This window comes from Capsicum annuum, chromosome 2, assembly GCF_002878395.1.
Source record: "Capsicum annuum cultivar UCD-10X-F1 chromosome 2, UCD10Xv1.1, whole genome shotgun sequence".
Lineage (NCBI taxonomy): Eukaryota > Viridiplantae > Streptophyta > Magnoliopsida > Solanales > Solanaceae > Capsicum > Capsicum annuum.
This window is the reverse complement of record NC_061112.1, coordinates 31,625,242-31,652,725: the sequence shown is the minus strand read 5'-3', so window position 1 is coordinate 31,652,725 and position 27,484 is coordinate 31,625,242. Positions and strand designations below refer to the sequence as shown.

The 27,484-nt window shown below is 36.6% G+C and overlaps 1 protein-coding gene across 6 annotated transcripts in view; it reads right to left on the bottom strand.

Annotated features, from left to right (window-relative positions):
• Positions 1–26,356, bottom strand: part of LOC107858421 (nuclear pore complex protein NUP214) — a 50,756-nt gene extending 24,400 nt beyond the window's left edge. For 2 of the 6 annotated variants that reach the window (XM_016703068.2, XM_016703069.2), the window contains exons 1-11: positions 25,195–25,645; positions 24,897–25,105; positions 24,474–24,642; positions 20,641–20,787; positions 18,834–18,961; positions 11,517–11,629; positions 4,040–4,179; positions 2,337–2,499; positions 1,973–2,216; positions 1,312–1,866; positions 566–718 (exon numbers count right to left, since the gene is read on the bottom strand). In XM_016703068.2, the coding sequence (XP_016558554.1) occupies positions 566–718; positions 1,312–1,866; positions 1,973–2,216; positions 2,337–2,499; positions 4,040–4,179; positions 11,517–11,629; positions 18,834–18,961; positions 20,641–20,787; positions 24,474–24,642; positions 24,897–25,105; positions 25,195–25,396 (2,223 nt within the window). In that variant the 5' untranslated portion in view covers positions 25,397–25,645. Of the gene's footprint in view, positions 1–565; positions 719–1,311; positions 1,867–1,972; positions 2,217–2,336; positions 2,500–4,039; positions 4,180–11,516; positions 11,630–18,833; positions 18,962–20,640; positions 20,788–24,473; positions 24,643–24,896; positions 25,106–25,194; positions 25,646–25,795 lie in introns of those variants that run through there. The other 4 variants (XM_016703067.2, XM_047405592.1, XM_016703066.2 and 1 more) reach the window with 4 other exon arrangements.
• Positions 26,357–27,484: the final 1,128 nt, after the last annotated feature.

The window sequence follows — 27,484 nt, the reverse complement described above, 5'->3', positions numbered from 1 at the left end:
CGATCAGTCATCTTTTTTTACATTGCAAATGGGCTGACCAGCTGTGGAAACTTTTTATCAACCTCAGGAAAATTAGATGGGTGATGCCAGGTAGCATTAAGGAAGTTTTACAAAGCTGAAACGGAGATGCTAATGCAGCCAACAAGGAGGAGAGATGGAAGATTGTCCCAGCATGTATTTGGTGGTCTATAGGGGCAGAAAGGAATCAGAGATGTTTTGACGACAAATATAGCAACATTCAGAAGTTCAAGATGAATTGCTTAGGCCTCTTTTACTTTTGGTGTAACCAGAAAAGAATAATACACACAGGAGATATTTTGATGTGCTAGGTAATTAGTTATTAACATAGTAGTGAGGACTCTTTATGTAATAGGCTACCTTTTGAGGATTACTACACAATTTGTGGAGTATACCTGTTCATACATATGTAACTGTTACTTTAATCCAAAAAAAAAATTATAGAAGAGAATTAAAGGAAAAACTAGTGAGCCAGAGAGAATAACGAGTGGCATTAAGAAACATGGCCAGCTATCAGATGACATAGAGAATGAATATGAAAACTTACTCTCGATATCCGCCATTTCTCTGAAACACTCTCTATACCTTCCTCCAATGCCAAAACTGAACTCCTGTGAGCACGGATAGAAGCATCTCTAAACCCACCTTCACCTTCTACATCTTCTAGAAGCCTATCCAATTTCCTGGCCATCTCCTCAACCTTGAGGAAAATAGAGAATATGACATGATTAAGCACGTTCCAATACCTTGTAGAAAAGCGGCAAATAAACTACTTCATAATTATAGGCCATTTCAAGTATACTCATCAATAACAACATACCCAGTGAATTTAAAAAATGTAACCCACCATGTACATCTGAGAAACTGATATAATATTAAATTTTCATGATAAATAAAAAAACACAATTGGGAAGACATAAATTAATCATAGGAGGAGTATATGCTAGCATATCCGAAGATCTAGGTTGAATTGAGAATATAGTAATCGTTCCAAATTATGCATAACCAATTAGTTTAACTATATTAGCAGCAGAAATTGAGGAAACAAGCTTACTGTTAAAAATTGAGAAATTAACAATTCCTATCACACGAAACGGACTGACTGAAAAAAAGGGCCAAGGAGGAGACTTCCCAGAATAGATAAAAGAATGCATTCAACATTCCATCAAAATATGATGATAAATGAAAAAAGAAACTAAAGAAAAAGAGAGCATGTTGATATGTTGATACAGGATACACGGCAACACACTCAAGCACATTCTACCATTATATTTCATCCAAGATAAAACTTACATCGTGGAATTGCTTTGATGGAATTCCCTCACAAGTTTCCCTGGTGAAGTGAGGCTTCAAAGGCTCTGACAGAAAACCTTTCAGTGATTGCAACCTTGAGCCTGGAAAAGTAGGTAATGATTCAATACCCCCTGCTCCCGCCATCGCTCTTTGCTTGAAAGAACCAATTGATACTGAAGTTCCAGCTTTCTCATTTGCGCTAGAAGAATTTCTATCAGAAGAATCAAAAGTTCTTCTTAGAAGACCACTGAATGTTGTGGATGAGGGTGTGTCATCACTTTTTGAAGAAATGTGAAGTTTGCTTGAGCATGATGAAGCAGTAGAAAAAACTGTCGACGTTGTCTTTACAGGTAACTCCATGACACTGCCAGTTCCAGCACTAGGCCCGATTGAACGGATGGAAAAATTACCCAAGGAATTTCCTGAGAAAGAAACTGTACCAGGTTTAACTTCAGCTACTTTTTCAGTTTCTTGTATCCTAAAATTATTCATACGTCCAGCATCAACAGGCACAGAAGTTTTGGATGTGGACTGCTCCAAATTTGCACCTTGGTCCTGCAAAAATTACAGAATGTTCAGACTCTACCAAGATTAATTATCAAAGAACATCTTTGCTTTTTGCGGCTTATAGCTTTCCCTCTAATGAGAGAGGTTCCCTTACCTGATTTGTGGTTTTAATCGCTTCTTCCGAGCTAAATTTCTCAGCAGCAGATGATTGAGCACTCACTGAAAGAATTTTGTGACCTCTGTCTATTTCATGGGGTCGCAGCCCTGAATCTAATTGGTTGATTTGCTTCCTAGCACTGGAAGATTCAACTAGCACATCTTGTGATGATGCCACGATAGAAGTATCATTTTTCTCTTCAAATTCAGTAGACTGGGGTGACACTGAAGCAGCAGTAGCACTACAAAGACATTTAAATTAATTAATAGATCTTTCAGAAAAGATTATCAACGTCAGGCATAGAAACCAATTCAAACCATTGAAAATAACCTCATATAGGTTCAAATAGCTGGGGAGTTACCTAGCAAAATGGAAAATGGAAAGCCTTCCATCATTGGTAAAACAAAGGAGAAGGCAACACGGTGAAACTTCTTTTTCTTCTTCACCAAGAAATAGTTTAATTTCCCCATTTTGGGAAACTTTGTCGATGGCAAGTCCCAATATCAAGATATCATCACCACTGTCTGAAACCAAGACAAAATATTGTATTGTTTTAGGAAAACTTGTACAAAGAAAGAAGCAAAATCTCTATCCAACCAAGTGTTGACACTTAAATTTTTTTATGACGAATGTTAAAAGGGAATCACGGTGCACTAAAGCTCCCGTTATGTGCAGGGTCCGGGGAAGGGCCCCACCACAAGGGTGTATTGCATTTATGATGAATGTTGACACTTAAATCTATCTTCTCACAGGATGATTTTCTAAACCAATACACGGAGTAATTAGGTGCAAACATAACAACTGACAACTGCAGAGTGCACCATTTTGTCCTTATCCTCTTCATAGTCCATGTGTTATCCTTAGGTTATTTAGAATAGACACATTCAGTTTACTTCAATCTTCAATAGGGGCAGCCTCAACTAAGAAGTCATCAGATTGTTAATCATCAATTTCCACTTAAGACTAAATAAAAACCACTCACCCACAGAGGCCAATAAACTCTTTTCAACAATATAACATGATTGATTTTGATAAAGAAGGAAATCAATCATCGTATAGTTTTGAAAAGATTTTACTGGCCTCAGTGGGTAAGCATCTTTTCTTGGTTTTCTAGTTTCTCCACAAGTCCGAAATTATTTAGGGCTGTTGAAATAAATAGAGGTACAATACATGAAAGTAAACTAGCAACGCACAAGGAAAGCAAATTTTAAATCACTTAAGTTGAAAGGTTTGACATATAAAAGGGCAGCCCGGTGTACTAAAGCTCCGCCTATGCGCAGGGTCCGGGAAAGGGCCCCACCACAAGGGTGTATTGTATGCAGCCTTACCTTGCATTTCTGCCAGAGGCTGTTTCAAGGCTTGAACCTGTGACCAGGCAACAATTTTACCAGTTACTCCAAGGCTCCCCTTCAAAGGTTTGACATATGTATCCAAAAAAAAAAAAGGGCCTACATCATTCAGATCAGGAGGTTAGAGAAACTTTAATTCATTATTTCAAAGCCAATTTTACATCACTTAGAAGATCAAAAACTGGAAAAAAGAGGAAAATACAGTACAAAAAAATGAGCGCAATAAATAGAATAGTTCACAAGATGAAATTCTCCTACCCAAAAACACGAGAAAGAAGAAAGCATAATATATTTTCATCTTAACATTGCTGTCCAGTTGTACTAGACATTCACTAGCATCATACCCGCAAAAACATTCCCCCAAATAAAATTGTCATCTTTGGGACTAGCATTTCATATTTTGTAAAATGAGAATGTGTGAAAGATTCGAAGTGGTAATTCAGAAAGAGCCTTGGAGTATAAGGTAAAGTTATTGCCATGTGACTAGGAGGTCATGGGTTCAAGCCTTGGAAACAGCCTCCGCAATAATGCAAGGTAAGGCTACGTACGATAGACCCTTGTGGTCGGGCCCTTCCCTGGACCCTGCACAAAGCGGCAGCTTTAGTGCACCGAGCTACCTTTTGTTTAAAATTCAGAAAGAGCAAACGGATTGTGCCAAGCATAGCAAAGCAGGCTTATAAAAGATAAGATGGGACTGAAAGAAAGCTTGGATCACCTTGAGCCTCAATCTTTGGAGACCAACTATCATTCAAAATTTCAATAATTGCAGCTTCATTTGTTGTATCACCAACTGACCATCCAAACAGCAAAATGTGCTGATCCAAATTCTTCCTATTAGCAACAAATGCCAGCTGACTGTAATTGAATAGCAAAGACGACTTCATCAAGAATTCCGTTTTGCAAAAGGTCGATAAGAAAGTTGAAAAGTGATTTACATTATCAGCAATCAACAAGAAATACAGGAAAGTGAAATGCAAGTATAAGATAACATTTACAAAAGATGAGATAATTGAGTATAAAGTGTAAACACTGTGAATTGAAAAGTGATTTACATTACTCAGCGATCAAAAAAAAATACCGGAAGGTGAAATCTCAAGTATAAGATACCATTTACAACAGATGAGATAATTGAGTATAAACACTACGTGAAAGGTACTGCAAAGCATTGACCTTCCCCTATAACTTCTAACTGATTCCTCCAGATACTGGAGCTTCAAGACACTTTAATCCTACTGAAACATGAAGATACCTATCAGAGAAAAAGAAAGCTACAAGAATGGGGTATTACAGGTGCCAGTACTCTTGGCAGTGAGTGCGCAGTCAATAGTGTGAAGGATGGACTCATCCCCTCAAAGTATCATCACATGCTGATATCAAGGGGATTGTACATCTCAAATAGAAGATGAGATGCCATTGTTGGAAATTCTTGAACGAACGCTTCATCCACACACCCTCTTCACATTAGTGTTGTCAAAGTCACACTTGAGCCCAGCAGCGAGGCTCAAAACATGTTGAGCTCTTTGCCTCGCTTAATGTACGCTTCAGTGTCGTCGTCCAGATTCTAAGACATACTTTCCCTGGCCAATGGAGCCTCTACTGAAGAGGCAACTCTAAATAATTGATATTTCACTTTATCGTAACTTTTTTCAATTTCATCTATTTGTCCTTCATGATTAAAAATATTAGTCTTGGATTAAACATATATGTTTGTATTTTTTTCTCTTTGCGCCTTTTTTCATTAAAGCCACACTTTAATTGTGCTTAAAGCCCCAACACAACTTAGAGCTTTTTTGCCCCATTTGCTTTTGATACCACTACTTCACATCATTATTTTATAACCGTGGTGTCCGGGATAGCTTGCACGGAGTTCAATTAAATGCTTGCTATTGCCGTTTAACAACTCAAAAGATGGTCTTGTGGCACATAGAGTTCAGGCACTATGTGATGGCAAGATGCTTGAAGGTTGTAGAAGAACCTCTACGTCTTTTCATGTGGATATATGATTTGATTCCCCTAAGAACAAATTGAATTCAGACAAAGTAAAAGTTAAATGATTTGTATAATAGTTTGAGCTAGAGAGAGATCTTCCCTCTAGAATCTAGACGGCTGGATCATATTTCCTACAAGGAAACTATAGAATGACTGGGATTAGGATAGGGTGGTACCTAGCAGACGCTGGAATTTGAGGGAACTGTGTTTTTCATTGTCCGCTGAACATGTTCTAAGAAGAAAGAGCTTTTTGAAATATTGGTTAGGTGGATGGTTCTCCAAAGGGTTGGGTCGTCAGAGGGTGTTGGGCTGCTAAAGAATGGGGAGCTACAAAAGATTTGAAGATCACACAGTAAGTTGCTAGTTCGTTTTTGTTTTGTATCGCAAATGATTAGGCCTCCAAAGTTCCGAATGGGGAAGAAGGTGTGGGGGCTGTTTTTCTAATACCGAAAAGGTGGGTGGAAGAAAAGGGTGTGGGGACCCTCGGTTTGCTGCAAAAAATTGCAGTGAACTTGGTGGGTCTTCCAGTTCACCTGTCGTGTTTTGAGAGGGAGGGGGCCATCTGCAGGGTTTTTGTTGATTCGTTATATACTATGCATGACGTGTCAAGGGCAGGAATTGTGGCGAGGAAAGTGGTAGGGCACTGATCGAGGTTGGGGGCATGGTTTTCAAAATATGACTTTATCCGGAACAGACCAGTAAATATATCGCCGGAAAGTGGGGAAGATGAAGGTACAAGGAGTAGAGAGCAACATGAGATAGGGAGAGAGATGCAGGGAACGGTCTGGTCTGACTGGAGGTAGATGGCTAGAATTAGAGGCATTCACAATTTGGTCTGGGTCGGTTTTTCACAAAAACGAAACCAACCCAATTTAGTCGATTTTTCAAATGTTGGAACCAAAAAAAGCCAATTAAGTCGGTTTTCATCACTTTGATTTTTGTTGGATTTTTTCAGTTTATTCAGGTTTTGTCAGGTTTTTTCTATAAAATACATGATTATGTACTTTCAGGCACATATTAGGCTGACTATATTCCTACATAAAACAACCAAATCAATTAGTCTTAAGAAAAGATGAAAATACATACATTTAATCAAGTTATAAATGTAGCTTCCTCCAAAAAAATCGTGTGCATTGTCCGAGAATTTAGCCATTTCTAAGGAATGTATTACAGTTTCTTATAATAAAAGGGACGACCCGGTTCATACCTACTCCGTAGGTGTCGGGGAGGGGGGGACCACTCCGGGCAGTTTCTTATAATGATTTTCATTTTTGCAAAACATTAAAGATTTGGTTGTGATATACCAAGATATTTGCTAAGCAGTTCATCTTAACTTTTGAATGCCATTCTGCTCGTCTTCAAAACATCTCTGATTCCTCTCCTCCCACACTGTCCACCAAATGCATGTTGGGACAGTCTTCCATCTCTCCTCCTTTGAACTTGCATTGCCATCACTATTCAGAACACCTCTGATGCTACTTGGTCTCACCCAGTTTATCTTCCTTAGAGAAATACATATTCTCCATAATTGATCTGTCCACTTGCAATGTAAAAAGAGATGGTTGCCTGTCTCACTTTGCTCTCCACATACAAAGGATCTTGAGCACATAAGGAATCCTCTTTGTTGAGATCCTCATGTGTCAAGACAGCCTCCCTTGTTAGTAACCAAGTGAAACAATTCACTTTGTATTTAATTTTGGTCTTCCAAATCATCTTCCATGGACAATTCTCCCCTTTGTGGCTTGAGAAGTTTAGTGACTTAGATGCTGAGCTAACAGAGAAAATCCACCCTTCTTCCGTGCATACCATGGCATCCCTTTCTTCATTCAGATTGTTGAAAGCTGCCATTATGGAGTAAAAGCTGCTACTCTACGCACTTCCCAATCATTTAGGTATCTCGAAATTTAGGTTCCAGCCTTGCCCAATCCACATTTCAGCTATTGTACAAGCATAAACTGAAAAGATCTGGATACTGTTGTTTCAGAAGAGTTTGACCTGTCCAATTATCATTTCAGGAGGAGATCTGCCCATCACCTACCTTGAAATTGACATTTGCTTTCATCACAAACCACAGATTCCTTATAGCTCTCCGCACTATGCAGCTATATGAAACATCTCGTGATCTTCAACCAATTATGTGCTTCAATATAATTACCGAGAGTAAGCATTATAGCCTGTTTCCAATACATAGCGGCTTGATCGAACCAAGCCTCTGCACCCAACATTCCCCACTTGTCAGACTGTTGCTGAGCAGTTTTTGGATATCAAACGGACCTCCCCACCCCAGAAGGTAACTTTAATGTGGCCGATTTCCCCTCTTTTGCAATCAGTTTTGCTACAGCATCCGCTGCTCTAGCTAATTGTCCACCCTTTCCAAGTATGATTTCTATGTTATGTATGGCCAATTTTCTGTCTCCTTCAGCCTTTTTGACATTAGCTTCTGCCATTTCAAGATTTTGCTGAGCTTCTTGTGGATCAATGTAACTATCCTTCTGAGGATTTCCCTAAAACAAAGATAGGCGTGTCAGAAAACAATGTGTAGTCACCCCTATTTCGCGAGTTGACTAATGACCTAAAAAATGTGTGACGTTTGGGAAGCATGAGCAACCCTTCGCGCACGAGATAGCAATGATAGGAAATTCGCATTACTTCGTTCCTCAACTTTTTGAATTTCATTCTCCTGGGAATTCGGGTTGCAACAAAAAATGAAACTTGGAAGCACTCAAATCAGTTGTGATTCCTCTTGTTGAAAAGAAAGATGCATTTTTTTCTTCAAAAGCTGCCATGCATCTTTTTTCTTCAAAAGCTGCCATGCATTTCTTTTTTAGATAGGTATACTTGGGCCTTCACTGACCATGTGAGGACTTTTTAGGAAAATGATGCCGGGCCTACAAAAAGAACTAAAGACTATCTGGCTAAGAAACTCTAAACTAGAAATTCGATCTTGAAAGAGTGAAATCTAGCCTTTTGCCCGGCTGAAGATATAAGCCAACGGTCCAGGAACAAGAGAAGACTTTATAAGCCGCTTACTTGGAACTTGTGCTTTCCTATCCATATCGCTTAACTTCATAGCAGTAAAGGAGAACGCAATATTGATTCAGTCGGAGGTATGATACTTTTCTAAACAAAACAACCCACTATTCGGCGTTCTTACTTTCACATTGATTTGAACCATGCTCGGGAAATCCTTTTCAAGTCTTCTCCAGGAAGATTGACTCGACAAATAAAGCACTGAATTGGCAAACTATTTCAAAATATAGACGAACTATTTCAGAATATAGAAATGTCGAAAACGAAGAAGGAAAATTTGCTCTCAAACAGAGTTGGTCTGCTGATAAGAAAATGGAGTTAGATTCAGCCAAGAGCAACCTTGAAAAACTTCTTCTTTACGAAGAAAGATAGAGAATAAGCACCTTGAACCAAATTCAAAACTTGTCTCTGTATGGCAGGAAGCTCTCAATTTATTTCATACATTACTTTCTTCTCAAGGTTCGGTGCTTGAAGATGAGATCCTTGAAACCATCGAAATAGATACCATTTTTTTTTTGACTTGAACCGGGTGTCCGAGACTCTTCGAGCCCCGACTAATCCTGAGGATGCACAGGCCCTCGGCAAAGAGTTTCCCGCAAGTGCACCACGGGTAATTCAGGGTTTCACCCAGTCCGATGGCCCTCAGAAATTGTTTGCACCCAGTGGGTATCGAACTTGAAACCTTGAAAGGGAGCACCCCAACGATCAAGCCAATTACCACCAGGCCAACCCCTGAGGGTTGTCCAATGGTCTTCTAGCCCATACCTTGCACACACAACATCCATCTATAACTTATTGCCAGTTGTCCGAAACTTCCACAACCATTTCATCATGAGACTCTGGTTTTGCAATTTCATATTTCTCATCCTTACCCCTCCTTACCTTATTTCCCACAGTCAAGTCCTCCATTTCACTAAGTAGAATTTATTCTTGTCTTAATTACCTTTCTACAAAAAGTTTCTGCTGACTCTATCTATCTTCTTACTCACACTAGCAGGGAGTGGGAAGATTGATCGACATCATGTAGGCAAGGTAGTGCGCCGAATACATTGTTTGCCAAGGTCAGTCTACCTCGCCTCGCCTGGATAAGTATCGACTTTTCCAACTTGTTAATCTCTCACATTTTTCAGGGGAAGAAGTTAAAGAAGGCCATGGAGTAACCATCTGGGTTAGGTGCTTTGTCTCCTGCGCATGCTTTAATGCTCTCCAGGATTTCATGTTCTTCAAAATCAGCCATCAAAAAGGTGTTAGCACCCCCTCAAACTATAGAAGTTGCTATGACACATCTAAACTTCACAAGGGTCCTATTACACCACCACCCCCACCACCCCCAAACTCATTTTTTCCTGTATTTTTGTGCTCCTTTTGTGTTGACATGGCTGTCAGGTCAACACAAAAATATTCTGCTACTTAGCAGCCACTTCGGCAAAAAAGAGCACAAAAATACAGGAAAAATGAATTTAAGGGGTAATAGAACCCAGGTAAAATTTAGACGTGTCATAGCAACTTCTGGTATATTTTTTTCTTTTTTTTTGGTTGGGGTGCGGAGGGGGGGGTAGTTGTGTCTTATCTCAAAACAAATAGATAACAGCACATACAGTGCAGTCCAACAAAGCAGGGTCTAGAGAAGATAAAGTGTCACAAACGAAGTAGAGAGGTGGTTTCCGACAGACCCCCAGCTCAAAATAAAAAATAAATAGATAGAGATTTAAAAGAAAAATTCATTTGAGAAGTATCTTTTACTTATAGTTGTGACTTCTCACAATTGAACTATTTTTTTAAAAGCGAAACTTGGTAGTTAATGTTATTTATTTATTTTAGTAGGGTATTTTGGTCTTTCAACTTTTTAGTGTAGGGTTTTTCACTTATATTTAATTTAATATAGGTAAATTTTGAGTCCTTCCTATATCTGGTAAACCCAACCCCAATTCCCCAAGTCTAATTCCTGATTTCTTAGATTGGGGCGCTAATATTTCTTCTTCAATGTATCTTCTTATTTTTTGGCCTTCTTCACCTCTTTTGGGAAACTAAAAGGCTTGGTTATTTTTCAGTAAATACAAATTATGAACTTTTTCCTGCATGTATGCCATACTGGTTAGAAAGATTAGTTTAATATTAGTCAACATTTAGTGAGCTTTTTGTATTTCTCATAATTGTAAAAACAAATGGCTTTTGTTTGTTTAGTTGCATATTGTGCACACGTGAAGTCTCTAATATGTATTCTAGCAGATGTTGGTGCATTGTTATTGACTACCTGATTATCTTCTCCTCAAATTATTTAGAATGGTAAAATGTGAACTGGACTGCCCCACGGTGGAGCAGACGCTGATAAAAACATAACAAAAGTATCTTTATATAATTGTTTAAGATTTGAATTTACTTGGAGGCAAATTTTAATAATATGTGAATTGCTCATGGCAAGGATATTTACTATCAGGACCAAACTGAAGATAGCCCACCAGCATATCAGGCCCATATTGAAGAACCGAACAATGATATTTGGTATATACAATCGAAAAAAACTAAAAATCAAAGTATCAAACGCACACCCCTACTGATAAGTATATGTGTGATATTAGAATGTTCAGTTCCTCGTCGGCGAAGTGGTTGTGGAGAGTTGGCGTGGAGTAACAGTAATGGATAGGGGAACCTGAAAGTGGACCAGTGATGAACTAGAAGGGTGAGTAATCTAACCCCAGGATGGAAAAGAAAGTTGACAGAATCCTCATGCAGTTTTGAGACAGCAAAATAGGATAACCTTTTTGAGCTGACAGTGGGTATATTAGTTCAAATGAGAGTGTTATGAGTTTTGTTATATATTTTTGATCAGGACATGGTAAATGATTGTAGCAGTTTCTTGGAGACGCTAACATTCTTGAATAGTGCTCATTTGTGCAGAGTTCTTTTAACCTCTCCAGAACATTTGTGAAATAAAATAGTGCAAAAGATGGCCATCTAAATCAAGTAATAGGACTTAGTTCTTTAAAACTTTGAAAGGCAACAACAACAATAACAACAACCCAGTATATTCCCACACAGTGAGGTCTGGGGAGGGTGAAATGTACGCAGTCCATACCGCTACCTCCGAAGAAGTAGAGAAAACTTTGAAAGGCACACTTCAATTAAATCCAGATGCAGAAAACCTATCATAAAGGCAAAGTAACGATACATACTGCTGATCCAAATAGCTTGAGAAGAGATGAGGTCCAGTACATGAAGGAACTGCATCATAACGGAAGTCAAGAAATACATCCCTGAAGGACCTTGCAACTAGCTTAGCTGAAGGCTGCAAAGGGAAAAAAATAACTTAACCAAGAAAGAAGAAACATAGCAAGTAAGCATGTAATATATTGCCTATGGTACAAGCAAAAGAAACCATTCTAACAATTCAAAGAAAGCCTAAAGGAAACAAATCTCAGCATTAAAATGCAACCCCTTCACCCCCACAGAAATTGTTGCCTGAAGGAAACAAATCTAACTCTAACTCTCTCTGGGATATTTTCTATCAACTACAGTAGCACTTGAGGGTGGAGATTAGGAGCATCAACATAGCATGATCTCCATTGTCAAGGTCATCACCTAGTGTCTGATCTTCGAACCTATGATGCTGCAGATCCATCATCCACTGTGTCTGCATGTGAACTTTATTGCTCTTCTAAACAACCAAGAACTTTATGTGTTCTTTTTCTTATTTATCTTCTTTAAGCAGGAGACCATTTGGAATCCTGCTTTAGCTTCCTAACATCTCTTTGTACTTGCTTCATTTGTCAAATAATATGGTTGAGAACCTTTTTGGTTTTGTACACCATCTCAGTACAGATGGGCAATATAACTATTAGAATATAAGTAGGAATAGGAATAATGCATTGGACAAGGAGTCTAATGTAGTGTCTCAATGTAATAACTTAGACATAACTCAATAATAATATTTTCCCCATTATTTCTCACATGGTATCCTTCTCGGGATCGGGATAATATTAGAGATGTAAATGGACAACTTCAACTTTTAGCATGGTGGAAGACCCGTATCAAACAATTTCCAAAGCTTTCAAGGATGGTTCGAGATTTGCTAGCAAGTTGAACGTCTTCAGTTGCTCCATAGCAAGCTTTTAGCTTGGGAAGATTTATAATTGAAAATCATCAATATTCATTAGCAAAAGATAATTTGGAGATTTCGGTATTATTTAGAGATTGAGTCAATGTTGAATGAAGAAATTTTGGGCTTCCAAAATTACCGCCCCAAAACGAAGATGAAATAGATGAAATATTTGAGGGAAAAAGTAATGATGAAATGGACGCAATGGAAGAACAAGGAAAAAAGACCAATTCCGAAAAATATGTCCACCGAAGAAATAGCTAAGTTACAACTAGAACATTTTGGACATTACAGATATTAATAAGATACTAGAGCAGAGATCTAATTCAAACAGAACCCTTCCTAGAAGATAGTTATGTAGATAAGATTCTCTTTTAATATTTGTAATACATGTACAACGCAAGAACTTTGAATAAATATATAGGCTATTCACCTTAATTTTATTTTAAAATGTCTTTTATTTAATGCAATTAATGTTATAAATAACTTGGATAAAATTATAAAGTTTATATTAGTAACTTTAAAGTTTTGAAAAAAATAAACTTTAATAGTTTAACTTTATAAAGTTAGGAAAAGTTTTATAAATTCTTATAAGTTTACGTTATAAAACTTCTATAAGTCAAGTTTAATACTTTTTTACACGTTTTTGAACAAAAAAAAATTAGAACTCAAAAACTTATAATTTTTTATAAGTTAGAAAAAGTTCTATAAATTCTTATAAGCAAATGTTATAAAATTTCAATAAGTCAAGTTTAATACTTTTTTTACAAGTTTTTGAAAAAAAAAAAATTACAAGTCAAAAACTTATAAATTTTTATAAGGTTCAAAAAAAACGTTTTTTATTAAACCATAAATTTTAAGAAGATAAAATGTTATTTTTAAGTTCAAAAAAAAATTGTTTTTATAATTTAAATATAAAAAAAGGGCAGCCCGGTGCACTAAAACTACCGCTATGCGCGGTGTCCGGGGAAGGGCTCCACCACAAGGGTGTATCATACGCAGTCTTACCGTGCATTTCTGCCAGAGGCTATTTCCAAGGCTTGAACCCAAGACCTCCTGGTCACATGGCAGCAACTTTACCAGTTACTCCAAGGCTCCCCTTACCAACTTTACCAGTTAATAAATATAATTTAAACCAAAAACAGTTAAACTCGGATCCCTGTCCGATCTGAGTCTGAAGCGGTAACCAACGGACCGGGTCGGAACACTATAAAATTCCGGTAGACTCAGTACCGGTTCCGGTAGACCAGTACCGGTACCGGTAGTACCGGTTCCGGTACAAGACACCGACAAAAAGGACCCTATTCCGATTACACTGGTCCGATTCCGGTCCCCTGACAGGCTTAATCCAAACTACAAAAGATGGTGCCTAGTTTATCCACATTAGATTGTGAGTCGTATCAACTTAGAAAACACACCGTGCTAAATTTTCACGTAATATTGGGAGTCGTTCAGAATCTATTTTCTCATTAGTTCATTCTAATATTTGGGGTCCAAGTGGAGTCGGTTCACCCTTAGAATTTCATTACTTTGTTAATTTCATTGATGATTTTTCAAGATGCACTTGGGTTTTTTTAATGAAACATCGTTCTGAATTATTTTCTATATTCAAAAGTTTTTATGCTGAAATACAACATCAATTTAGCGTTTCTATTCGTACTTTACATAGTGATAATACCTTAGAATGCTTATCCTCCTAGTTTCAGGAGTATATGACTCATCAGACATCATGTCCATACACCCCTCGGCAAAACAGTATAGCAGAAAGAAAAAATAGGCATATTGAATCTCATGTTCCGCTGCATTGCAGTCCTCGCATTTTGCTATCTCATTAATAGAATGTCATTATCTTTGATTCAGAATCAGGTTCCCCATTCCATACTATTTCCTCAGTCACATCTCTACTCAATTCCCCCTCGTGTTTTTGGGAGCACATGTTTTGTTCATAACTTAGCCCCAGAAAAAGACAAATTATTTCCTCGTGCTCTCAAATATGTCTTCCTTGGTTACTCTCAAGTTTAAAAAAGGTATCGAGGTTATTCAACTAATTTGGGTCGCTACCTTATGTCCGCCGATGTCACATTCTTTGAATTTCAACCTTACTATACATCTTCTGATAATCTTGATATCTCTGAAGTCCTACCCATACCTCCAGTCTTACCCACACCAACCTTTGAGGAATCTACAGACTTCTACATCTCCAGCTGCAGCTGCAGATGATTCATCCCAAATGATTCATGTCATGCGCCTGAAGATGCTCTTGTTGCAGACTTGCATCCTCTTAGCCAATTAGTTGCACTTCAAAATGGTATAAGATCCACTCATAATGTTAACTCACATTATACTTTCTTGAGTTATCATTATCTATCATCACCCCATTATGCTTTTGTATCATTTTTGTCCTCTATTTCCATTCCTAGGACTACAGGTGAAGCACTTTCCCATTCAAGATGAAAGTAGGCCATAATTGATGAGATGACTGCTTTACATACGAATGGTACTTGAAAGCTTGTTTCCCTTCCTATAGGTAAATCTACTGTTGGTTGCCGTTGAGTTTATACAGTCAAAGTTGGTCCAGATGGTCAAGTTGATCGGCTTAAGGCTCATCTTGTTGCCAAAGGATATACACAGATATTTGGGCTTAATTATAGTGACACTTTCTCTCTCATGGCTAAAATAGTATTAGTCTGTCTTATTTTATCTATGGCGGTTGTTTGTCATTGCTCTCTTTATCAGTTGGACATTAAGAATGTTTTTCTGCATGGTAATCTTGAGGAAGAAGTCTACATGGAGCAACCACCTGATTTTGTTTCTCGAGGGAGTCTAGTAGTCTTGTATGTTGATTGCGCAGGTCACTCTATAGTCTGAAGCAGTCCCCTCGAGCCTGGTTTGGGAAGTTTAGTACAGTAATTCAGGAGCTTGACATGATTCGTAGTGGAGCTGATCATTCAGTGTTTTATCGCCATTCTAAACCAAATCTGTGCATTTATTCGGTGGTTTATATTGATGATATTGTTATCACCGGTATTGATCAAGATGGTATCATTAATTTGAAGCAACATCTCTTTCAGCATTTCCAAACTAAAGACCTCAGTAGATTGAAATAATTTCTAGGTATTGAGTGGCTCGGTCCAGATCAGGTATTGTTATTTCTCAACGCAAGTATGTCTTAGACATTCTTGAGGAGACGCGGATGATGGAATGTCGACCCATTGATACTCATATGGATCCAAATACTAAACTTCTACCAGGACGGAGGAGCCACTAAATGATCCTGGGAGGTATAGGCGATAGGTTGGAAAGTTGAATTATCTCACAGTGACTAGACCTAACATCTCTTTTCCTATGGGTGTTGTAAGTCAGTTTATGACTTCCCCTTGTGATAGTCATGGGATGCAATTGTTCATATTTTGCAATATATAAAGTCATCTCCAAGTAAAGGACTACTCTTTGAGGATAGAGGCCATGAGCATATCATTAGATATACAGATGTTGATTGGGTAGGATCACCCTCTGATAGACATTCTACATCCGAATATTGTGTTTTAGCAGGAGGTAATTTGGTGTCCAGGAAAAGTAACAAACAGAGTGTGGTTGCTCGATTTAGTGCAGAAGCAGAATATCGAGCAATGGCTGCAACAACTTGTGAGCTAGTTTGGGTCAAACAATTGCTGAGAGAACTAAAATTTAGAGAAGTCAATGAAATAGAACTTGTATGTGATAATCAAGCGGCTCTTCAAATTGCATCAAATCTGGCATTTCATGAAAGGACTAAACACATCGAGATTGATTGTCACTTTGTGAGAGAAGATATTATCCAAAGATTTTGTTACAAAATTTATGAAATCGAGTGATCGGCTTACAAATATTTTCACAAAGTCCCTCACTGGTCCTCATATTAATTACATTTGTAACAAGCTTGGTACATATGAGTTGTATGCATCAGCTTGAGGAGGAGTGTTAGAATATGAGTAGGAGTAGGAATAGGAATAGTATATGAAATTCTAGTTGGAAAAAGAGCCTAATGTAGCGTTTATAAATAGGGTCTCAATGTAATAATTTAGACACAATTCAATAATAATATTTTCTCCATTATTTCTCACAACAACAAATTAAAAACCCACGCTGAGTGATCTAAACTAGAGTTTTAGGTGAGCATGGTCCAACATGGCTGTAACCTTTTTGTTCCAAAAAGCCTCTAACAATGGACATATTTAAACTTGAAATCACGCCAGGAAAAGGCTGCAGCTATGCCATAATTTTCTAGGACAACTTATGTCTAGTCCAGGAAAAGGCTATTTTATGTTTGAACTAACATAACATATGACCTTGAGATCTTCAAAATTTTTTGGAAAGCTCTTTAATGCTTACCATTCTCTCCAGATTGCTCAAATTTATATCAAATGAAGTGTTATGAATTGATAGTGAAGAACAAGTGCTATTTCAAAAGCAAACTAATCATGGAATTACTACCCCTTGTTTTTATAACCTTGGTGTTTAGGCCTGTCTGTGTGGACCCAGTGTTCTGGACGACGAAAGGTGACAAAAGGCGACAAGACTCTACCTTGCCACGCAGCAAGGCAAGCGCCTTTTGGAAGTGCAGCGACAATTAATACCAAAAATTAAATATTTTAATTTTTACATAAATAATCAAAATCTCAATAACAAATACTAAAAACATATAGTAGATACTATAAGTCTAGAACCTGAATCACTCAACAATCCATAAAACAAGCAATTCTAAAACTCTAAGTAGGCGCTTGGCTATGAAAATTAAAAAAATTTAAAGTTGGAATTAGAGTTAAAGTTGTGTTTGGCCATGTCTTTTTAAAAGAAAATTTTAGACTTATGGAAAGACTTTAAATATAATTTTATACCCTTAATTTTTAAAAACTATCAAAATCACCCAATTTAACCAATTTACCTATAAGATACAAACCAAATGTGAGAGAGACAATAATGTTGTCTTGGTTGTTGGAGTTGCATAAAGAGTCGCAAGAATGGATGGACTAAGGTTTCGTTGTATTATGAGGAGATTTTGAAAAGAAGAAAAAAATTGAAGTTGTCTTCAATTTTGAGGTCTTTTATCGATGGAAGTAGGAAGAAGTGGGAAACAGTTAGGCATTTTAACTCCAGTTGTTGGATGAAATTAATGGGGTGTTTTTGTAGAAATTAAAAAAAAATGGGATCACTGGTAACAATAAATAAAGTTGAAACTGTAGTTGGAAAAAAGTTAAAACAAGTAAAAATTTGTTCATTTTTCCAAAAATAATTTGGAATTCTCATGGCCAAACACCCCAATTTTCACTAAAGTGAAATAATTTTCCAGAAAAAAGTGAAATTCTTATGGCCAAAACGAACCTAAAGTTTATTCTTCTTCAAGATTTTCATAATCTTCAAGTCCAACCTACATTTCATTATAGTGGAAGAAGAAGAAAAAAAATCAAGAAGAAGAAACCAGTAGACTATTGAGTAACAACTGACCAGTGGAGAAAATAAGATGAAGAAAGTAGAAAAAGAAAAAAACAGAGAAACGATTACCAATTACCGGAATCATCGCATTCACAGTCGCCTCTCAGTGATAGCAGTCAAAGCAAAATGGAAATAAAAGCCTAAAAGTAACTTTTACTCTAAAACCCTAATTTAAAAAAAAAAAAAAAAAAAAGGTGTCGCCTTTAGCGCCTCGCCTCGCCTCAGCATCGCCTTTCACAGGTCGCATCCCCTGAAGGCAGATGGCGAAACTGCCTCACCTCACCTCACCATTGGCGACACGGCGCTCGCCATTGTTTAACACTGTGAGAACCTCGACTAAATCATGGGATATCTACTACCTCCCACCAAAACCAATACAAGGTAACCCTATCTATCAAGGCTTGGACACATTGGGTGAAACCACCTAGTGATTTTTTGCCTCAGGATTTAACCTGATGTTTACCAACCAATTTTATTATATAAAACTCCCTTATCAACACACGGCTAAAGAACAAATTTAATAAAAACAACATCCAACGCATAAACAAAAATAGAACCCAAGTGTTGAGCATAAAATGGGACAACCCCTACACTAAAGACATCTTTGCTAAGCTCTCTGAAGCCCAACAGCAAACACACTTCACGAAGGACTTCTTCACTATATCACCCCAAGTTGACATTATAACAGGCCTCATAGGAAAAAGCTCATCTAGCCAATTACTTTTTTCTTATAGGTACTCAGCTAGCCAATTACATAAGAGATATTTGGACAAATCTCTCAACTTGGATTTCTAAAAATGTACCACAAGTCAGATGGATACTATAGCAAACTCTTCTACTAAAGAACGTGCGTCAAAACATGAACAATGAAATACAACAGTAACTCCAATTAGATTCTCTGCAATTCAAATTATCCACTTACATTAGTTATTCTTCCATTCTCACTTGTGATGACTTGCACCACATAATTTTCCTCCTCCTTATCGTCATCATTAACTTGAAGACATCCAATTATAATACAATCAAGACGAATCCATCTGACAACATCCACTAATTCAAACAACAGTCAGTATAAGTATAATACATCTACAGATAGGTTAATGATATGAAATATTGACCAACTGATGCTGAATCAGCAGAAATTCATTAGCAACAACCAAGAAAAATAAAACTACACATCAGATCCAATTTTTAAACTAGATATAAAACCTAAGAAGCAGAGGCTTTTCAACCATTTTAAAAATCTAGTCAGTTTGAACAGTGTTACAAAGGCGAGCCTCTGGGAGTTTATACCAAGCATGGTTGTGGCGTAATCTTTAAGGCGCAAAGCATAACCTCCAGAAAGTTAACTCTATAAGCAAAATACAAAAATGTGAAAAAACATAAAAATAGTAAAAATTCAAAACACTGCAGACAGTACAGAAAAACTAATAGGAATAGTACAAATTTATTACAATAGTAATATATTATGAACAATACAGAAGTAACAAGCCATCAAGAAAGATAAGTAAACATTATAACAGCACAAAAGGTACAAGTTTTACAGCATCAATAACACTAACCTACCTTGTGATTCAAAATATTCCACTCAACTCCCTTATTTTGATTCTTTAGTGACAAAATATTTAGCCTACTCATTAGTTATTGCAAAAATTTAGTTATCGCAGAAGTTCCAATTCAACAATGCCACATTTTGGATTTGTATTTATGGAGTTAGCAATGGACTTGATGGATATTTCTTTTTTTTTTTTTTTTTTTTTTTGATCAGGTAAACGTATTTTCATTCATAAACATGGCCAAAAAGCTGTCCGTATACAAGGGGTATACCAAAATGTAAAGAATCTACAATAATAAATGATTCTCTACAAACTCCACCCAATCTCTACAACTTGGTATTCTATGGGTGCACCAAAAGAAAATAAGGGACGGAGGCTACTCGTCAACTGCGAAAATCTAGATTCTACCCCCTCAAAAGCTCTCCTATTCCTCTCTCCCCACACCACCCACATCAACACGAGTGGAACCACGTTCCAAGCCTTGTGTCTTCTCTTCCTTCTCCTGCTCTTCCAACAAATTCAATTTTTCCAAACATTGTTAAATCCATAATAATGTTGATATTTCTTTCTTTTCAAACAAGTCCATTTTTGTTACATATAGACAGACTTTAACCGAACACAGGTTAGCTCTCACCTAGACAAGAAAGTTTTCAGGGCAATAGCAGACCTACAAAGCTAGAAATCTATAGAAAATAAAACCTCAAACATGTCTAACAAAAAGCATTATAGATTCAGCAAAAAAAATAGTTTTCAGGTGAACAACAGACATCACTCATCTCACAACCTAAACTAGTAGAAAGGATTTTTCTCCATTCAGTTACATCTTCCTGAAGATGTTTCTTACCTACGACAACAACAAAAACAACATACCCAGTATATTCCCACAAAGTGAGGTCTGGGAAGGGTAACGTGTACGCAATCTGTAGCACTACCTCAAAGGTAAGGTAGACAGGCGGTTTCCGATAGACCCCCACAGATGTTTCTTACCTAATTCTTTTAAATAGAAGTAGTTAAAAAGCAACATAATGTCTGAAGCCTACTACTGAAATATATGAAGCAAGAGCATTATACTAGAATTGGATGCATAAGTTAAAACCTGAAAAGATTTAATTTGTACTCAACTCACTGAAATACCAAGAAACAACATGCCAAAAGCACAAAAAGATAATATACCTTTAATTATGTACTTGACACTAGAATCATCAAGCAGCGACTTAAATGATAGTGATATGCTGAACTTTTCCTCAAAGTTTGATGATAGAATGCTAACCAAATTCTTCCTTGTTATGGCAATAAACTCACCATCCGGACTCCACCCAACTATACAACATAATGAAGCTAAATAAGTACAAGCTCAGTACACATAGAATTCAATAGATGTAGCTTATCGAGCATATTCCCCTGCCTCTTATCTTAAAAGGAAAAAAGTAAATTATCCCATCAGTCACTTAGTAATTCTTGCTCTCTGATACTACAGAGCAAAGTTGCTCGGACTCGGGTGCGGATCTCGGATTCGGCAAAATATAAATTTTCAGATTCAGGGGTGCGAATCTGAGTGTGGATACGGGTGCGAGGATTCGGCTACAAAAATTAAATATTATAAATATAGAGTTATAAAGATACTTACCAAGAAATAAAAAATAAGTATAATTACGAATTTAAACTAACGTTGTCAAAGTAAGAGTACACTGATCGACACAGTGGTGTCAAAGTATACAAGTTTTAAGTTTTTTACTTTTTATTATAAAATTTACTTTTTGTTAAAACATATATTTAATATACACGAGTTAATATATGTTATTAACAAGACAAATAAATAAAGACCGTCACTTTGACCAAAAAAAAACTATCATTGTGTCCAACGACCAACGCCGACGACGACTGGGGTGGGAGAAACGGATGACTGCCGACGACTGGGGTGGATGAAACGGATGACTGACGTCGACTGGGGTGGGAGAAACGGATGACTGACGAGGACTGAGGTGGTACGACGACTGCAATGATGATTTACAGCGACAGCGACGATGATTTCCGGCAACGGCACATCGACAACATCGTCTCTGTTCCGGTGTTCGTTGGTCGAGATTTTTTCCCATTAGGTGTCGGTTAATTATTCGATGTTTCCCCTCAAATTTCTTCTTTAGTTTGGTCAACGTCACCGAAATCGATTGACCGTGCCGAGACGGGTTCGGCGGCAAAACAGCCGAGTCTGAGCAACATAGCTACGGAGAAAGGTGAATGAAGCTACTGCTTCAAGAAGAACAAATAACACTCCCTCCATCACAATTTATGTGGCAGTATTTGACTTGAAGTTTAAGAGTAATTTTTGAATCTTGTGTCTAAAAGAAGTCATAGAAGTTTGTGTGGCTATAATCATCTTATTGATGGTAAAATGGGAAATCTAATAAGTACATCATCTTTTAGGACAGACTAAAAAGGAACATATGAAACATATATTGGGACTGAAGAGTGAGGAGTATTAAAAAGGGTCAAACGCATATCGCTTAAAGTTGCCACCACTCAGGGGCGGACCTAAGGCCAATTTTAGGGTGCTCCGACACCGGTTAAATTTGACGCATACTAGGTATAATTATATAAAAGAATGTATTAAAATTGGTCTAAGATTCAGAAAAGCATCTGGTAAACCAAGAAGATAGATGGGTGTTTTAGTTTTCAGGCGGAACTATAAAGCTTTGAGCGTTAATATGTGTGCTCGGACCTCCCGAACACCCACGACCCTAAATCCTGGGTCTGCCACTGCCATCACTTTCATTTAGACACCACAACTAAGGTATTTACCAACAAAACACTTCAATCTTAGTCAATGTGTGATCCAGCTAATTACATAACTCAAACACGGCAAAACAAAAAGAATCTAAATTGGATCTTCTTGTCACTACTCACCAATCAATAAGAATTGACATGTTTTGACTCAATAAAAGAGTCACATTTGTAGGTAAGGGAGTAAAAAAAGTGTTTTCCCCTAATAGACAAAAATTTAGATAACCTGCTCAGAGCATAAGGAGGTGTGTCAAAGAGAGAAGCATAGACCGGACAGTAAGAAATTAATATAGTTCATCTAGCCAACATAGAGAATCAAGTGTCAATGCCCTCCCTCCATCCCTCTATCCCATATCTCCACAACCATTTGGCCCAAAGCGATTTGTTAAAGACCTTCAAGTCCCCCGAGTCCTCCCCACTGTTTAGAGGATGTCAATTTTCCCAAAGGACTAAGTGAAACTTCTTTGCCCCATCCGCTGCATCCCAAAGAAAATTCCTTTGCAGCCTTTCCAATTTACATATAACACTGGAAGGTGCACTGAACATGATCACGCTGTGGAGGCATGCATTAACCAGAAAGTTCTCCCTGTTTTAGATGAGTCAAAATCAGGTCAGTTGGACCTGGGCATGTTCTTTGCACTCTCGCTCCTGTCTGAGGAGGATCACCAGACAAAGAAAACGCATTGCATATGAGGCACAAATGAAGGTAGCAACCAGATAAGGAAAACTGATGCTCAAAGGTACATCAAACTGCTGAGAGATATTTACATTCCTTCCCACGGGGCAACTGAAATGCTAGAAACTCATGGGATGATGGACACATCATTAATATCTTTAGCAATTCACTGCAACGTTTGATGATCCTAATTGGGTTTTGGTGTAATTTCCACTTTGCTGAAGCTTGAATTGGGGGATAAGAACCGTAATGGTAGCCATGTTCGTGCAACTTGTCTCTACCCAATCATTGGGTCTCGCTTTAAGGAGATAAAATCACATCTAGTTTGTACAGTCAATGTTACAGTGAAGAAAAAGTACCCCCAACCAGCAAGCAAGAAGAGTACAGATTTAAAGAAAAAGCTAACAAAGCTGAGGCAGTGAAAGATAAGTGCATGTGGTTCGGAATCCATTCTAAAGGGTACTCTCATGCTTCTTCCAAGCGCGTAGGCGTGTATGTTTTCAGATGTTCAGGGTGTGAATTATATCTAGCATATGAAACATGGGCTTCATACCCTTGTACAATAATCCTTTCAAGTTATGGCCATCAATTCTTTGTTAAAAAGGCAGTATTGTAGGGACTTGTAGTTCTTTGTGGGTGCCTTCATTTTTTTCCCGACTCCTCTGAGAGATTGTATCTCATGTAAGTTCATTGGTGTAAAGTTCTATGTTCTCCCCTTGACTTTTCATTTTGTGGTATTTAACATGGTGGTGGATGGATTTTATTGTGTTATCCAACAAAAAGACATTTGTGGAGACTTCCTAAAACCCGATGAATATATGTGAATTTTTCTCATCAAATTTATTTCACAAAGACTAGTAAGGTAACGGAAGAAAGAGGAACAAGTGCGCTAGGAGAAGCGAAGTACAACAAAAAGTAGCATGCCATGTTCAAAAAAAATGAATAGCTCCTGATCTCCTAATGTTTGGCCCTGTGTCCAAAATGAACAAGCCGCAGCAGGGAAAAAGTAGACGAAGCATCTGACAAGAGCAAAACACCCAACCCATTAATATTTGATCTAGTGAAGAGGAATCAAATCAGTCAAGTTCTTTTACAAGCTTATGGTTCTTGGAGCAATTGAAGTCTATAAATGATATAAATGTTTTCATTGTGTTCATTAGCTCCACAATCCCTACATAAATAAGGGAAACATACTCTTATCCATTTCCGTATACTCATATAACTCAGGGAAACACACTCGTACGTGCTTCCATATACCATCAACCGACCATTGGTGTTATTTTTGCAAATAAAATACTCATAGATGTGGAGTAGCTTTATGCCTTCATCAAGACCAGAAGCCCGCATGGAATATTTTGAATCAAAAAAATTCAACCAATTCTAAGAAATTTCTAAATGGGAAACTTGCTCAAATTAGTATTATTTCAATTTTGTAGAGACCTTGACAGTTCCTGAAACTTTTATGGGAAATCCTAAGCAAAATATACCACGCAACACAGATAGCAAGGCCCTCAATATAATCAAGAGGAATACGGATAAAGGAAAATACCAGCATCAACATTGTCCGTAACTTCTTTAATGGGGCTTTGACCAACCCCGCTATACAACTTTCCATCACTTGAGAGAACAACATAAGCCTTTTCAGCCTTTCTAGTCCATTGCATATCCTTGATGATACTTGAATCGTTGAGAGAATGAGAAAAGGCTGGTGTTTGGTCCTATTAATTAGCAATACAAACAAGAATGAAGGGCATCAAATTTTCATCACTCCTAAATTGATACTGCAGAATAGAACTGATATCTTACACATCAATGCCTTTTCAACTTAACACGAAAATGTATCCAAATTAATTGCAGCCAAGAAGCAGGTGTTAGAATACACTAACCATAAACCTAGAGGCCTTTATCTAGGAAAGTGATACATAATTAGACCCATGTGTGAGGTGTTCCGTGGAAAGTTTAATGAAAATACCTTGAAAAGAAGGGCGCTAACAGGGAAGAAATGGATTTTATTGGCAACACAAGCAGCAAGCAAGGAGTCATCGCCAGACAATGCAAGTATCGATACTTTTCCGATAGCAACGTCCACAATACTCAGTTCCTGTATAGACGGACCAGCACCTTTCTCTTTAATCTCTTCCGCAGATGCCATAACCTCCTTTGTCCTCGCAACACAAAACCCTATCAAATAAACAAAAGGAGGTTATTCTTCTATGGAATACCGACAGCAAGTTTATATTATAAAGAAAAGGCATCTGAGCGCTGCTAACCATTAGAATGGGCAACGAAGAGAAGGCGAAAATGTTCGGAGACAACTAAAGGCTGCAAAGGAGGACATTCATTTTCGATATCAAAAGAAGAATCATCGGCGGATTGAATAGGGACGGATGTACCGATTTTGGAGAAACGATAATTTTTGGAGCCAATTTGGTCTCCTTCAATCTCTTCCTCCAATTCGATGGAAGCAGACATGAAGATTGCGGGACGAATCTCTGTTTAGCTGCCTGGTTATTGAGTGTGTGTTACAAACTGTGCTTAGGCGGGAACGTTCCAGGGTTTGCCCTGAATACTGTTAGGAGCAGCGTAAACCTCCAGCGCATAACCTGCTACCGCGGCAACAAGCCAACCAAACAAAATACCCTGCCATATTTGTTTTTTTTCACTAAAACAATTTGATATGTTGATTTGTTGGGTAAAGACATTAAAATTATCCTAAATTATATCTGAAAAATCAAAAAATATCTAAAATATAGTAACTTAAAACACACCTGGTTTATATAAAAATAAATTTTTTATGTGGCAAAAATAGTAATAACCAAAATAAAAAATAGATGCATTTTGAGCCAAAAAAAATTTAAAAAATCAAAATACCTTCATCCACGCATTCCTTCTTCACAGCACCCCCTCGTGCATCAACCCCTACCACCACGCCTCTTCTTCTTGACACAATTACACCCGACACATTGTTCCCTTTTACTTTAATTTTTTTTTTATCAACTAAATTTCTTCATAAATTATATTTTTATTAATTTATTACTAATTTTACCTTCTCCATATCTTCGTCACTTGACCCATCACTATCAATTTCATCAACTACCATCAACATCAATTTCATCGCCTTCCACCATTAACTTCATCATAATTACATTATTAATATCATTATCTAACCCTCCACAAATATGCAATTTTCATTATCTAACACATCACAAATTCACAATTAATAATATTTTTGGTGGATAAAATAGCTATGGAGGAACAATTTGATTATTAGTATTTAGCAGGAGCTATAAAGCACGATCGATTTTAACTTATCAAAAAAACTTAACTGCGAATTTATTTTTTTGACAGATTGATGGTGATACAATTTTGTTGGTGAATGTTAAAGTTGATGATGGTGATTAATTAATAATTTGAATTGGCTATGGTGGTGTCATCAATAGAGGTTTTGTGATGGATACAGAAGAAAAGAAAAAAATCTATGAAATAGTGAAAAATAATAAATTTATTATATTTTTTATGTGGTACTAACGTGGTGCAAATGCGGCATGCGTGTATGGAATACCTCATTTTATAAAAGAGGTATAACACTTTATAAGGTAAAAATAAATTTATATTTACATATTTAGTTGTGCATCAGGTTATTTTAATAATTTAGATGTGTTTTAAATTTTTTGAATATACTTTGAAGTGATTTTGATGTCTTTTCCTTTACTTGTTTAAATAATATCTAGTACTTCATGAGCAAGGAATTTGGTGTAACTAAGTGGGTTATTTACACGGTTCAATTCTCAAGAAGGTGAGAATTAGTTACAAAGTTATTTTTTAATTTCTTCTTTTTTATTTTAATTTTAAATTTATTTTTTTATTTTTGTACTTTTAAATTTTTAAAATATATTTTTTATTGAAGATTATTTATGTTATATTTTCTTCCTTCTAGTTTTTCAATATTCACTTCATTCGCTTTAAGTAATTGGATATATTTTTATTTTCTTCATTGAGAATAATTGTATTATTATCCTAATTTTTTGAATTAAAGTATTTTTTTTTTGAATTAAAGTATAATTCATTGTTGAATGAGTTTATAGACTTATATTTACCTTTTCTTTTGTTATATTTACTTAAGATATGTTGAAATTTGACATAACAGTATTATATTAACTTTTTTTTTTTGGATTTTTGAATTTATGTTATACTGTTTATTTTAATTTATTTGTTTAGTAGTATTGACTTGTCATTTATATTGCATGTCATTCATTTTCAGTTAGAATTGATAGAATATATTTTTGTCAAATATTTGAATAATTTATAGAATTATATTTATAATATTAATCTTTCTGTCAAATATGCATTTCATGATTTATTTTTAAAAAAAATTGTAGTTTTAGTTTCTGCTAATTGAATAGATTAAACTATTATTAATTTAAAATATATATTAATTATTTTTATATTATAAGTTAAAATATATACTTGTTAATTAATATATTATCCATGGACAATGTTATTTTAAATACCTAATTTTATATCATTTAAATTGACACATTATTTGTCAAATATTAAAAT